Raw genomic sequence first — 15,452 nt, 5'->3', positions numbered from 1 at the left:
AATGCTTAAAATTTAGGATCATCATATTGCTTGTACAGTGGTGCCTCGCAAGACGAAATTAATCCGTTCCGTGAGGCTCTTCGTATAGCGGTTTTTTCGTCTTGCGAAGCAAGCCCATTGACAGCTTAGCGGATTAGCGCTACAGCTGTCAAGCGGCTTCCAGCGATCAGCTGTTAAGCGGCTTATCAGCGGAACAGCTGATAAGCGGCTTAGCGGCTTAAGAAAACGGCGAAAAAAGCGAAAAAACCCCGCGGGGGGGATGCAAGATTTTTTTCGTCTTGCGAAGCTACCCCATAGGGGAATTTGTTTTACGAAGCGCCTCCAAAACGGAAAACCCTTTCGTCTAGCGGGTTTTTCGTCTTGCGAGGCGTTCGTCTTGCGGGGCACCACTGTAATAAGAGGAATGCAGTAATAGGAGTGTTTTTGCACTCAAGTCTGGTTATAGTTTTATTTTTTGATTTGTAATGCATAAACCTAACATTAATGAATATTTGGGACAATGATACTTACAGGCTAATTCATAATCCAGTTGATTAAAAAGCTAGTAATATACATATAAATTTCATTTTGGAAAGCCAAAGCATTTTCTTTTTTCCTATTCCACTTCAGACCTTTTAAAGGAGTCCAAATTATCTAAGCCCAACAGGACTTTGGCCAAGATAACAAACTTTAAATCCAAGAAGGGAGTCTCAATCCTTCATGTGCTTTTCATTACTATTTATCCAATGGATACAATGTGTTTCTATATGGCCTTATGTGATTCCCCACCCGACCCCCCGGTAGGATTCTTCCTGTAACTCTTGTTTTTATGTGGGTTAATTTTTACAGAATACCATCCATGGGCTGTGAAACAGAGATGACAACCTGCTGTCTGGTTTCCACTGCTGTAGTGGGAACTCTTTTTTTGAGAAGTTCTTCGCCTTTGGAAAACTTTGGTAAATTTTTTTTGTAAGTTTTATTTATAGTTCATATAAAGCAACATTTTCATTAATTTCTCCAACTATATTATGCGATTTTCCCTATTTAAATATACATTTTAAGAGTTAATTGTCACATCGGTGTGAAGTAAAACACAAAATAATTTGAAATGTCTAAAGAATGTTCAGATGTAAAGTTGGTTTTTTAACATAATATGGGAGGTGGCTAAGGTAGAATGTACAGGCCCTAATTTCTTCTCTTATTTTCTCTCTCTACCATGCCCCAGGTTATAGAAATTATTTCACTGGAGGTTATAACATTTCCATGCAGATAAGCTGGGGCTGAACAGATTCTAAATTAAGTCATTCTAAGCATGCCTATAAAATCTAGTCTTTTTGAGGTTATCCTGCTGAACAAATAGATACTTGCAGTTCAGAGGGACTTGAGGTATCTAGTTCTTTTCAATAGGTATATAGATTTCTGTTTATTTTACTAACTTAAACAGAATTCCTGCTTCATAAAACATTTTCCCTAGTAGGAATATACAGACTACATATCTGTGTGTTGCACATATGTGCACACAGAAAGAAAGGAGAGAAGTTATTTTGAGGAATAATAAGTTCTTTTGAGGTAGTGTGTCTGTACAGTGTTCCTCAGTCTATCCCACTTTTTCCTGTTCATAGTGATTCTATGAACTAGAATAGGAATATAGGATTTAGGGATGACACAAATTGATGAATGATTCTGCACATATTTGAGCTTCATTCTATTTAAGGGTGGGGACCTGAGAGTTAATGGCTTCATAGAAGAAGCCCATTTTATTTTAGGCTTTAAAGAATGGGGCAGAAATGGGACCATGAGCATTTGGGGTGAGGATACAAGGGCAAAAAGGGAGAATAGATTTCTAAGGGAGTAGAGCCCCCTTCACACCTGAAGCACATTAATACCAGGGGCAATGCTGCTGGCTCCAGCTCCTGCCTTGCACATGTTGGCATAGGCTTAGCTGCAGTGATCACGTAGCAGATGAGTCTTTGCCAATGCATGGATGTACAGGGATGGACAAACTGCAAGCTTGGAGTGATTCATGTGTGAAGATTGCTCAGCTAGTGAGCAGCAGCCAAGCCAGTGATCTTGGTGCTTTGTATATAAAGTATGCTAATTTAGAAATTTGATCTGAGTTAATTTATTTGAAAGAATAAACTATAACATAAGACCTAACAGGCAAATTGACTCTTGATGAAATGGCAGTAGCCCCAGAATAAAGAAAAAGCCTAGCCAAAGAGGCAAATACTGAATTAAATGTGGACATTTCTAAAATAAATAATGTTTGCATTCACCTTACCTCAGTACATTAAACATTCTTTCCTCCTCTTCCTTTAATACATATATATTAGAGTCTTCAGAAAAGGGACATGTTGTTACATATGTCCAGGAAGGAGAAGAGAAAAAACAAACTTCTGGTGCAGCTGGCACAAGAGGAACAAGAAGGAAGGTTTCAGATACTACACCTAGAAGAAGATCTGCCCGGAATGCTAAAACTGAAACCTCGAGTCAGTCTCAGAGTTCACCAAAATCTAGCAATTCTGGATGTGAGGCCAGTGGTGATGGTAACTCATTTATGAATGCTGCTTCTGCAGAATCTGAGAAACTACCTCCAAAGCGGAAGACTAAAAGAGGAGCTAAGCAGAAGGAGCCTGTGGTTAAAAAGAAGCTCAGAAGTTCTGGACGTTATGGAAAACCATCTAGTGACCTATTAGACGATGAATCTGAGACAGAGGTAACAACAGTACTAGATAAAAGCAATCTATCCGACAGTGAAAATACTGCCACTGACCTGAGTCACAAAAATGATGTAGAAACAGAGTCTGCTAATGGCTTGGAAAATTTCAAGGACTGTATGACATGTCAGGAAGATCCTACAGGCGATGCTGGTGAAGGGCAGGCTACTTTAGACACTGGTTCCTGTGTTCAAGATCCTCCTTTGCTCACCCTAGAGGGAGACACTGAAAAATGTGAAGTAAAGGAAGACACTGAGTTTGAAAATAATGGATGTCCTGCTGCTGAAGAAGTAGATAAAATTTATAGTGCTTCTAGAGAAGATGCCTGTAATGATACAGGAACACTTACTCATGAGCCTCAGGAATTAGGCAGTCCTGTGAATGAATTGCCGGAGAAATTGGAACCCATGGCAACAGCAGATCAGCCTTTGGACAGTCCCGGGAATGAAATCCTGGAGAAAGTCGAAAGTGTGGCAATATCAGATGATATGTTGGCTGATCCTGAAAATGAGTTGCTAGGTGCAACCGAATCTGTGGCAATAGAAGATGAGCCAGCGCCTGATCCTAGAAATGAATTCCTGGGAGACCTTGAACCTTTGTCTGTAGCAGATGAGCCTGTGCCTAGTCCAAGAAATGAATTGTTTGGTGAGTCAGAATCTGTAGCAATAGTAGATGAGATGTTGGAGAGGCATGAAAAGGAAATGCCCGAGAAGACATTAGCTTCTCATTCTTCTGAGGATAAATCACCAGAAGAAATAGGATTTGAGGCAGTAGTCAAGGAGCCATTGGAAAATACCACAAGCACGTTACAGCAGCTTCCAGTGCCATTGGAAATGGAAGGTATGAACACTGTCGAAAAAGAAGTCTGTGTACCCACAGAGAATGAAAAAGATAATGATTTATTAATTACAATTTCTTCAGAGAATACATTGAATCAGATTTTAGAAGAGGCTAGAGAAGATTCTAGAACCAGTTCATCACCTAAGTTGGAAGACCTTAAACATTTTAGCGAAGACAATAATGAGATAGTAGCTATGGAGTGTGACTCATTTAGCAGTGATCAGAATGAATCTCGGATAGACCAGCCACTAATGAGTGGTAGTGTAGAGCAAGAGGCAACCTCCTTTTCCCATGAGACTGAAAACTCGGTATCCCTTTCGAGCTCTTCTGACAAGAAAGAAGAAACAGAATGCTCCGCAGAACTTAAAAAAGATAAAAAGACTAGGACTAGAAGATCAAGATTTCATTCTCCATCAACAACTTGGTCACCAGCCAAAAGAGAGGGGAAAAGATCTCAGTCTCCATCTCCCAAGAGGGAGATTGTGGCTGAAAGCAGGATGTCTCGATCTCCTAAAAGGGATGTTTCCAAAGAAGGGCGAAGATCTCTATCACAGTCTCCGAAACGAGATCCTCCAAGAGAAGAGAAGAGATCCCCATCCTGTTCTCCTAAAAGAGAAACTCTGAAGGAAGGGAAAAGATCTATGTCCCAGTCTCCAAAGAGGGATCTTACGAGAGAAGGGAAGAGGTCACCGTCGTCTTCTCCAAAAAGGGATTCTCTCAGGGAAGGAAGGCGATCTTCTCGGACACGAGCTAAGGAATCCTCTCCAAGGCACAAATGCCGATCTCAAAGTAAGGATAGAGATAGTGAAAAAGATGGGCAAAGAAGAGATCATGAAAGAGAGAAGAGTAGGAGGAGATGGTCACAATCACGATCAAGGTCTCGATCTAGGTCAAGATCAAGGACAAGAAGCAAAGGCCCTTCATTCCCTAGAAATGAGAGGGATGGCTATTCACCTCCCAGGTGGAAAGAACGGTGGACAAATGATAGCTGGAGAAGTCCCAGAGGAAATGACAGATATAAAAGAAATGAGCAAGAGAAGCAGACAGAGGGTATGAAAAGAGAGAGGGACAGTTCAAGCAAAGATGCTGACAAGCAGTCTTATTCTGACCAGTCTAGGAAAGATTATCCAGACTGGGTTATGGAAAGGATAAATTCTGTTCCCGAAACAAGGAACAGAGAGAGGGACAATTTAAAAAATCAACCGTGGGATGAAAATAGGCAAAATGATTCAGGGCCTCCATGGAACAGAAGCTTTGGATCAGGTTGGAATTCAAATCGCAGCAGAGGTGGCCGTGGCAGAGGTGGCCGTGGCAGAGGTGGCTTTACATATGGAGACCAGAGTGAAAACCGCTGGCAAACTAAGAAGCCACACTCGGGGAATGCAAATAGTTCTGGAATTGAAAGTTCAAGGTTTCCAGAGCACCAACCATACAAACGTAAGATGGAGCAAGACTTCTCTTTTGATACACCTGCTGATAGGTCTGGGTGGACTTCTGCATCAAGCTGGGCTGTGAGGAAGACTTTACCAGCAGACGTACAGAATTATTATTCCAGAAGAGGAAGAAATTCGTCAAGCCCACAATCTGCGTGGACAAAGCCAGAAGAAGTAGCACCTGAGCAAGGTATTTATTTTTCCCATATTAACGCATAAATCACTGGTTTGGGATAGAGCGGGCAGACAGTCCCTCCTTTTTTAAAAAAAAAATTCTAAGAATGCTAGACAGGGGATGGTTAACTTTAGCTTCTGTGCAACGGTCCCAACTTAAATAATCACAGCCTTGCTGAAATGGCGAAGCCTTCAAAATGGGGTATGTTCCACTTTCCTGTTCACCCACTATAGCACACATGCTTCTCATTTAATGTTGAATAAAACTTTGATTTTTTTGGTGCCCTTAAAGCTTCAGTACATCTATTCAAAAATCTGTGGTAAAATTTTTTAACTCTTCGTGCTATACAGTGGATAATAAAGTGGCTGGAATGTATCCGCTCAGTACAGCTCTGTGGAAAAGTATTTATGTGGCGCACAAAATAATACTTTTAAGAGAACCCTTTATTGTATGTTAAGTGAATGTCTGTGAGGATTGTATTTGACATATCAGATATCCCTCCATAACTGTTTAGCAAAGTAAACAATGGATTGGATCCTAAGATCTCGAGAGTGCTATTTCACACATTGAAAGGATGCTCCTGAAAATCAATGAGAGACGATTTTTCACTGATTGACCATCTCCTGCAGCCTCCTCTGCTTTCTCTTCCTGAAAACTGCTCTAGAGGGCTAGGGAGCTTCTGGAACAGTATGCTAGGTGGCATTGGACTTAGATCCATTCAACTCCCTAGTCCCATATTTTAGCCTACATTGCAGAGACAGCAAAACAAGAGCATATAAAATAACAAGACCAGACTACCACGTGTGCTCTTTTTGGGGAGACACAGAGAGAGAAATCTGGGTTCCAGATTTAAGATGATAATATTACATACCATGTATGGACTGCATGCCTTCCATTGTGCTCTGTTTTTTGTAATGCTTTATGGAACTACATGTTTTCAAAATGGCTTTCCCCTGTCTGACAGATCCAAACTTCAAAGACCAAGCCAGCCAACAAGGCGAAAGTTCTCAACTACCCATAAACGTGCTGCAGCCACAGATGAATGTAATGACACCCGTAAATACGCAACATCAGCAGATGAATATCTTCCCATATCCAATGAGCGTCCCTGGTCCTATTGTGAACATTCAGCACAATCCATTTAGCCTTCCTCCACCGGTGCCCATGCATCTTCATACAGGAGTGCCTCTTGTGCAGGTAGCAGCTTCAACCAATGTGTCTCAGGGACCACCTCCACCACCACCACCTCCACCACCATCCCAGCAAGTTAACTATGTTGCTTCCCAACTGGATGGAAAGCCGTTGCAGGTATATCCTTTGGTTGTAAAAAAATAAATAAATGTAGTTTTAAAACTGACTTTTGGAATAGGGTTCAGTTCTTGTTTTATGTAAATTTTATGCATTTGGCTGGAAGTTTTCCTTAAACAATTTAATGCTGCAATTAGATTGACTCGGAAGCCCATTGGTAAGGGGGGGAAATTGGCTTGAATCATTCTTTAGGAAGCCCATGGAAGGAAAATAAGCTGTCCCCTCTTTCACCCTGTACACCATCCACATTTGTTCAGGATGGCCCTCACCTTAAGCCATAAAATATCCCCAGTTAACACTTATCATTTGTTAGTTAACATTTCTCTTCCATCATTCTAATGCGGAAAGTATTGCTTTACACATTATTTATACAAAAGAAAGAGAGGAGGAAGAGGAGCTTCAGTTTTTGGCTCTGTTCGTGCATACTGTTGTGTGGCTGTCATGCCATGTGATACGCATCTGTAGTGGGATAGGGTGATGGTTTATGAGTTTCCACATGAGCAAGAACTGCTCCCAGGTTAGGTGCCTGCCCTGCTGTGGAAACATAAAACCTTGGTAATCTGCCCAACCCACCTGGTTGCTGGTTACAGACATCGCTGCTTCAGAGCAGAGTCCCCAGCAATGTGGATACAGTGACTTTGCAACAATGATAATGTCTGAATTTGGCCTAGTTCATATTATTTTTAAAAAGCTTGTATGTAGTCTGGTGAATTTGTTTCCCCATTGTGAAAAAATTCATTGGCAGTAAATTCATACGCAGATGGTTTGAGGAGCGGGGGGAGGACAGCAACAGAAATTGTTCACAAAAGACTAAAATCCGCAGGATAAAAGCCAATCCCATATGTGTGCGTTCACTCAAGCCCTGTTCCAAGAAATACATTTTTGTTGGTGTCTTTATATGGAAGTGATAATCTTCATTGTTAAATTCATTTACATCTCATTTGATATACCCTACTTATAAAAAGGAACATGAGAATATTGGTCATTCTTTGTGTGGTGATCAATTTGTCATTACTTTGAAGAAGTCTGCTTTAGGTTAATATTCTTGGCTTGGGTGGGGTGTCCTTCGCATCATAATCAGAATGTCAATTCCAGAAAGCTTAATCAAATTGAAACAAAACCAACACTGAAACAATGTCTTAATGAAGAGGGAATTGTGGGGTCGGGGTGAAGAGGGACCTCATTGGGAAGCCCTGACTCAGAGAACACAGAAGAGTTGCCCAGCCTGCACGCCACATCTAAACCTGTTGTAATTCTCCATATCCTTGTGAGACTAGGGTGGGTTAGACTTCCTTCCACAACTGAAGAAAACATTCATGTGAAGTCCAGTGTTTGTTGTTCTTTCATGGTGGATGAATAGTCTGTCTTTGGATGATATGAAGCAGGAGAATGGGGAACCCATATCCCTCAAGATGATGGATGCATCAACCCCAGCTAGCAAGGCCAATGGTCAGGGAAGATGGGAGTTGTAGTCCAGGAACACAGATTAGCCATTCCTGACTATAAAGCAATATGCCTGGGAGGGGAGCTTTTGTCAAGATCTTGCTCTGCTGCCACATCTCTGTTAAATTACAAGTACCTATTCTGAAGTGCTTCTCAGAAAAGGGCCTCTGCATTTGCTCAACAGATAGCACCTTGTGAAATGTTTGCTGCTGTAATTGGCTACTTTTGGAATCTGTTCCCCCTGCTTCTGTCCTGGACGCTTTCTCATTCTTCCATTGCCATTCCCCAAGTATGGTATCTGAAGTGAACCAGAGCAGGATTGCAAATCACTGCTACTGAAGGAAGCAGACTCAAGTGCTTACACTTCTTGTGCACTGCTTGCTCCATATAATAGTTGGGCAGCGCTCATATTTTTATCACAACTGCCTGATCCAAGTGCAAAGCCAGAATGAAGGACTTCCATCTGTTACTGGTTGGAATAAAAGTTTGCATTCCTAGGTTTATGGCCGCCTATTCTTCTGTGGATTGCTGTGGTGGTTTCATGGGCTGTCTACCCAGCTGTCAGTAGATCACTGAGAGGCTGCCTTCTCACTGGTTCCTTCTGTCTTTATACCTGTCCTGGGTGGTGAGCTTTGGCTTCTATCCTAGCTGGCAAATGTATAGGTTTCCTTCTTACATGATGCACAGGAGTTCAGTCTCTCTGTCTGCAGACTGTTGTTTTTCCCCCCTTTCCAGTCTGCAGAAAAACCCATTAGCCTGTGTTTTCACACAAATTGTCATGTTACTAAGACTATTGGGTTGCAGAGAAAGGGGAGATTGTCAGTGTCACATATAGGATGGATTCTGTAGTTAAGGCTAGCCTCAGCTGGGCTGAACGATCTCTTTCCACCTATTAACTATCTCTCAGAAATGTTAGAAACACCCAAGAACTAAAGGTTCAGGGCAGGAGCGTTGGATGCAACTAGTTACCATATTAACTTCTGATAACTTTTTAAAACAGGCTATTCCTAGTACTTCCCATGTTGCCAACAACATGAGTACAACCCTCTTGCCTGCTCCAACAGCAGCTGCTCTGGGAAGTGTGGAAACGGTTCAGGGACCAAGTTCTGGTAATGCAACATCGTCAAGTAACATCAAATCCTCTAATGCCGCTGTAAAATTGGCTGAAAGCAAAGTAAGTGTAACGGTGGAAGCCAGCGCAGATAGCTCGAAGAAAGACCAGGCAAGTTCAAAGCCAAGAGCAATGTGCATAATTCTGCAATGCTAAAATTGGAGAGAAATAATTATTTACCCTAAGGAAATGGAGAGGATGTCATATTTCACCTTCCATTTATATCATCTTTTTAGCTTCCTAAGAAATCATAAGGTTTCTTCGGGGGGGGGGGGGAATTATAGACTGACCTTGCAAATAAATTCATTCCACCTCATTAGAGATGTCGAATATTTGGAAATGTTGAAGCCGTGGGAAAACTTACCAATTTGAAGGGGTGGGGATACAAAGGGTGTATATATACAATATATACAATAGTCAAACCTGAAGTTATTTACTGTTTTAACAACATAAAACAGATTTTTTTGAAACTTGAAATATAAAACTGTCTTATTTGGTTTTAGATTCAGCTAGGTAGCCATGTTGGTCTGATGCAGTAGAAATATATTTTAAAAAATAAAAAAAATGTCCAGTATCACCTTAGGGACCAACTAAATTTGTTCTTGGTATGAGCTTTCATGTGCATGCACACTTCTTCAGATACTATATACAGATACTGAAAAAGTGTGCAGGCACACGAAAGCTCATACCAAGGACAAACTTAGTTGGTTTCTAATGTACTACTGGACAATTTTTGTTTTAATATATATATATATATATATATATATATATATATATATATATATATATATATATATGTCTTATTTGGCATATCTATGAAATTTTAAACTATAAACACCTCAGTTTTGTACAAACAAAACTGCAAACATACCCAGTTGTAGTCCACTTTCTTCTGTGGGTCTTGATTAAAGTTCTCTTCTCACCCAGATTATTTCTGTGAGGCTTTTGCTTCTGATCTTTGTATTCTGCATCAAGGCAGGGCAGCAACTTGCTTGTTTTTCAGTTGGTGGCAATTAAAGTACTGTAGAGTGTTTCAGGGGAGAGGTGAAAAGATTGACCACAAAGGAGGCATCAGATCAAAAGGACAGGTGAATCTGGATGCTTCTGGTATCTCCATTCTAGACCATAGGTGACCAGAAGAAGGCAAGCAACAATTCACAAGCAACAAGGTCTTCAATACTCCTCTCAGGAAGGTGGTAGCACCCTCTAGGTGCAGAAGTGCCTCTTGGGTTTGATCGTTGTAGACTTTCTCAAGTCGAAAAATAAAATCTTTGAACAATATTTAAAGCTTTTTCAGAGTTCCCCTTAGTGAAAAGTTTTCCATTGGGTTTTCTTTTTCCTTGCCTTCACATCTATACTTCCCAATCCATACAAGCGCTAGTTATTTTTTGATTAAAAGAGGAACGAAAGATCCAAATGTTGTGAAAGGTTCCTTGCCTGGTTGCTTAAAGGCAGCTGTTATTGGGTGGCTGTTTACAAGCCTTGTAGACAGCTAGCAATGCTTTATTGAACTCGCCTATCTGATAATCCTTAGATGAATAAAACTAGAGGTTCCATTGGTTTTGTAGTGTCTTACTGACTTACTGACTCACTTGTAAATCAAAAGGTAGTATGTTTGCATTGGTACACATGTTAAAAGCAAAAGTAGCCATGTTGGTTCATTAAAAAACAAAGAAACCCTAAAATCCTTAGTTGAGCAATAGTTTTTGGGACCAACCATAGTATCACAAAATTGGGGCAAGCTTTCCCGTTCTTCAGAACTGTTCTTCATCTTAACAGTTATATCAAAAATGCTGGTTTGTGTGCCTTTTTCCTAAGTGTAACACTCTTTATCCTAATTTTTCTAGAAACTGCAAATTCAAGAAAGAGCTGCGCAAGAAGTGAAACTGGCTATTAAGCCTTTCTATCAAAATAAAGATATTACTAAAGAAGAATATAAAGAAATTGTGAGAAAAGCTGTAGATAAAGTAAGTGATACACTATTAATATCAGACAGCATTTAGCAGTCTGCATTCTTCTAACCTTGAAACCTGTTGAACAGAGGAGGCAAAGAGGTGAGGCTAAGTGACAGGCTTATTGCTCTGGAGAATAGTTCACACAGGGGTTTGTTAATGGAGGTGAAATAAGTAGTTATAATTTAAGCTAGTCTTGTTGATTTTGAACAATTCTTAGTGAACATGATAATAGGCTATGGAGAGAGTGCGGACTCAATATTTTATTCAGCTTGTAGCGTGTCTCCTGCCCCAGCTGAAACCTTTATTGCCAGCCTGCTTTTAGAACATAAAAAAATTGTTCTTGCTTAACTGATGGCCATTAGCAGTCAGGGTGGAGTTGGGGATATTTTCCTACTCCCCTGGGAAACTAGAAAGGCATGATGAAGCTTACTCCCCACCAGATACGCCTTACAAGGGTAGTTTATTGAGATCGTATGTCCCAATAATTATGCACTTTTGGTGTGATATTAAGTGGTATGGTTGGTGCCGGTTAACTTAATGGTTGTGTGTTCTATTTTCATGTAGGTCTGTCATAGCAAGAGTGGGGAAGTTAATTCTGCAAAAGTGGCTAATTTGGTAAAAGCTTATGTGGACAAATACAAACATTCGCGGAAGAAAAATCCAGACGAGGCAGTTTTTGCGGAAAGGAAATGAGCGCAGGCTGGAATATGCCATCGAAATGTCTGCAAAGTGCAATTTTGACATGGACTATTAACTAAAAAATAGTGGGTTGAAATATGATTTTGATAAAATTATTTTTCGATATAGTGTATAATGTTTTGTTATAAATAAATATAGATCAATGCTGCAACTTCTTTATCCTTTTTGGAAAGGATATGTAAAGAGAAACTAAAAGGAATAAAGGAGAGTGCCCCTCTTATTAGTAATATACAATTGTGTTGAATGCCACATGTACAGCATTTTGGTTCAAACAGTAGTGTATAAACACAGATGTTTGTCAAAATACAGTGACTTGGACAGATATGTACAATATATGTAAATCAGTCAGGGGGAAAAATTCAAGGCAGATTTTTCTTTAATCCTCCTGCCAATGCCCCCCCCCTCAATTCCAATTAAATAAAGTGTTTTGCCTTGATTTACAGGCTCAAAATGTGTGTTTAAAAAGCACACTCTTTGTGAATGGAACAACTCACAAAAAAATCTACAGAAGTAAAATTTGTTGCCCAGAAATTTGGGCATGATTTTCCTATTGTAACACCAAATAAAGGCTATGCTGCTTGTTGTTTTGTGGCTTTTTAGTTCTTGTTTTGAGTTGTTAGATGAAATAAAAGTTCTAAAAGGCATGGTGCAGGCAACCAAAACCACTGCTTCATCCTCAAACTAGTTTTGGGAAATGACCTTTGAGTCGTCCTGTGAGTTTAAAAGATATTCTGTGCTTGATTTTTGTATATGGGCCCTAATTGCCTAACTTCAGTTTTGTCTTTTTATCTCCCATCACCTTGAGGAAAAACGTTCTGCTTGCTATTAGAGGTGGATTATGTAACCAATAGCCTTAGTCAACACTACCTGTGGCATACCACTGTCAGTTTTGGTCTACTGTAAGCAGCTGCTTGTAGTAGGCATGAGAAGTAAAAGCCAAATATAACAAAAATTGTGTCATGATGAAGGCTGCGTAATAGTTTGCCATGCTCTTTCCATTCTGACCTCCCACTAGTATAATGCATGAGGCCTAGTCTTTTATTTGAGTTGATCTTTAAAGTGTTACACGATGCATGGTGGTGAAGGTAGTGCAATTGCTAGATAGGGCATTAGTAAGCATAATGCACTTCTACCTGAAATGGCTTGGTTGGACTTGGCATTGATTTTTCCAAAGTGTAGAGAAGTTACCACTAGCTCCTTCAATAGAAATGAAGAGTTAAGGAAACTAAAGGGGCCTTGGTTTAATAATGCTTTGAAGCAAAGTGCTGTTACAGTGCAGTTAATCCTCCCAGGGTTTCATGGTGGTGTGTACCACATGTGGCACACGACTGATGATTCAAACCATTTAGCCATGTGTTCCTGAGAGCCTTCCCACTGGTGGCAAACTAAGGAAAACCCAGGGCTGAGTGTGAAAGGAATATGGAGCACAGCTGTGTAAAGAGTTAGTTCCCTTTATTTTTCAGACAAGGACTTGTTTGCCTGTATTTTGTGTGTAACTAAAGATAATATTTATCTTGTGGAATCTTTTTAGTGTGAATATTTCCCCTTCCTTTTTTAAAAAAAAACAGTCAAACACTATGCTGCAGAGTTTGTGTTAGACTAGTAGATATTCCAATGATCTTTCAGCCCAGACTGGCTAGCACTTTTTGGAGGAGACAAAAACATCTCCTGTAGCAAATTGTACCCTACCATTTATGTAATCACACCATATGTATTTATGCTTACTACATACTCTCAATTATTGAAGATGGGGTGGGAGTGCATATCTCTCTGCTGTATACCAGCCTGGTGCAGATGTAACATTGCCTGATATTGGTTGAGCTCAACTTTCTCTTCTCTCCACCTTTTTCCCCCTTCAGACCTGAAGGCTTCCCATTTTGCAGTGCTAATGAGGTTCCACTTGGTATGCACCAAATACATTGCTAAATGTGATTTGCTTCCAACCAGAGATTTGAAACCTCCTTCTAACCATGGCTAACTAACTTGGTGCAGATATAACAATAGCCAGAGTTAGTGCTGGGAAGGAGAAGGAGGGGTAGGAAGGAGGGAAAGTCCGAGCCTGAAGCATTGCCAGCTTTAACAATGGTAGAGAGACTGCACGACGTTATCTGCACTGAGCCATATCGTTCCCTCAGGAACTGTTTTTCTTAAGAGTAACTTCACGGCATGAAGGTTTGATACACCTTCCACATACTTAGGGAATTTGTTTAATATTTCTGTTCTAATACTTCTGCAGCACAACAGAGGCAGAGTTACGGCGAACCCTGTATTTGCTGTATTTCCAGTCCCAATGAAGAATATTGACTAGTATGTGTTCAGCCTCCATCTGTATTTGCTGTATTTCCAGTCCCAATGAAGAATATTGACTAGTATGTGTTCAGCCTCCATCTGTGTCAGGGCTGATGAACCTGTGGCCCTTCACAGATTGTTGGACTACAAGTCCCATGGCCCCTTAGCATTGGCCATGCTGCCTGGGCCGAACGGGAGTTGTCGTCCAATATCTGGAGAGTCACAAGTTCCCCTGCCCTGGTTTACACCAATATTTTAAAACGGCATCTCAAGATATGCAGGCCTTTAAATTATGTGTTCAAAAATGCCAAGCATCACCTATATAGGTATTCTGATCCCACAAGATCAGAATGGGATTGGACTAGATGACCCAACCCAACTATTATGTGATTCTAAGAAAGTACTCATCAGTTGGATTAGGCACTGTATGTGCAGATGGGTGTTGTGTGGCTTAGAGTGTATCCCGTGGCTGGATGAGCAACTGGAACCATAGCTCTGATTGTTGTGTTAGTGCTCTAAGCATTTGTGGTGACAGTCACCTGGTTGACTGCAGGCAAACTGACTGCATCTGGCCTCGCCCACCCACCAGTGACTGGTGTGCCGATGCTGAAATGAAGTGCTACTTACCCACTGGTGTGAAGCGCATGTATAACTGGAAGTGCCTGCCGATTCTGTTGCTCTGGGAAAATCAGCTGGGGTGGCTTTCATCTGAAGACACTTGAGAAAACGTGCTCTTAGATACACGGGCATTTCGTTGGTACATTAAGGCTGCAGTCCTACACACACTTACAGGGGAGTAAGGCCCATTGAACTAATTCAGAAAGAGCTCGAGTGGAGATGCATAGGGGTCAGCCTTCAAGAGAGTTCTGTAGGCCTGTAGCTGCTGACTGATATCTTGTTAATCTCTTGGTGTTGTCGTTTTTCAAGAGTTTCAATAATGCAGAAGCAAACCCAATGGACTGAAATTACTGTGAGAAAATTGGTAAGATTAAAACATCATGAAATTGTATTAAGGGGGAGCAGCAGGTGCACTGAGCACTCCATCCAGTCTTTCCGTGTGCATGTGGCTTAAATATGTCTTTTTCTTTTCTTTTTTTACAAAAATACAAAAATAAAATAAAAAAACAAATCAGGAGCACAGTGGCTAATTTAAGTCCAGGCTGTGTGATGTCTGTAGCATAAGACTGGAATAAAAGTCTACTGAAACAATATTCTAAAGAGTTTTATGTAGTTCAGAATATTTTCTAATAAATTCTTTTGACTAAGTGGAAGGAGTCTGGCTCTTTTTAACCTGTGTTGGTATTTCCCAGTTATTTCCCAACACTTTCCTGGTATCAATGTCAAGCTGACCATTTGGTAGTTACCTGGGTCATCGTTTCCCTGCTTTTCAAATATGCAGACAATGTTTGACTGCCTCCAGTCTGCATGGTCAAATATAGACAGAGGCTCTGATACTACACCTGCAAGCTTAGGGGCAGCTCCTCATGCCCTGGAGATTTGAGT

At 40.7% G+C, this 15,452-nt stretch overlaps 1 protein-coding gene and 1 long non-coding RNA gene across 4 annotated transcripts in view; one reads left to right on the top strand and one right to left on the bottom strand.

Annotated features, from left to right (window-relative positions):
• Window positions 1-15,041, top strand: part of SCAF11 (SR-related CTD associated factor 11) — a 31,135-nt gene extending 16,094 nt beyond the window's left edge. Inside the window, exons 10-15 of one of the 3 annotated variants that reach the window (XM_081927980.1) lie at window positions 829-935; window positions 2,313-5,159; window positions 6,109-6,452; window positions 8,896-9,069; window positions 10,854-10,973; window positions 11,526-15,041. In XM_081927980.1, coding sequence (XP_081784106.1) covers window positions 829-935; window positions 2,313-5,159; window positions 6,109-6,452; window positions 8,896-9,069; window positions 10,854-10,973; window positions 11,526-11,654 — 3,721 coding nt within the window. In that variant the 3' untranslated portion in view covers window positions 11,655-15,041. Of the gene's footprint in view, window positions 1-828; window positions 936-2,312; window positions 5,160-6,108; window positions 6,453-8,895; window positions 9,118-10,853; window positions 10,974-11,525 lie in introns of all 3 variants that reach the window. The other 2 variants (XM_081927979.1, XM_081927981.1) reach the window with 2 other exon arrangements.
• LOC309379205 lies at window positions 9,274-10,846 on the bottom strand. The gene is made up of 2 exons (XR_014172399.1): window positions 9,845-10,846; window positions 9,274-9,618 (listed from the first exon to the last, which is right to left on the bottom strand). It is a non-coding gene; the product is annotated as an uncharacterized lncRNA (long non-coding RNA).
• Window positions 15,042-15,452: the final 411 nt, after the last annotated feature.

This window comes from Podarcis melisellensis, assembly GCF_964234715.1.
Source record: "Podarcis melisellensis genome assembly, chromosome: 10".
Classification (NCBI taxonomy): domain Eukaryota; kingdom Metazoa; phylum Chordata; class Lepidosauria; order Squamata; family Lacertidae; genus Podarcis; species Podarcis melisellensis.
This window is presented reverse-complemented; position numbering and strand designations above follow the sequence as displayed.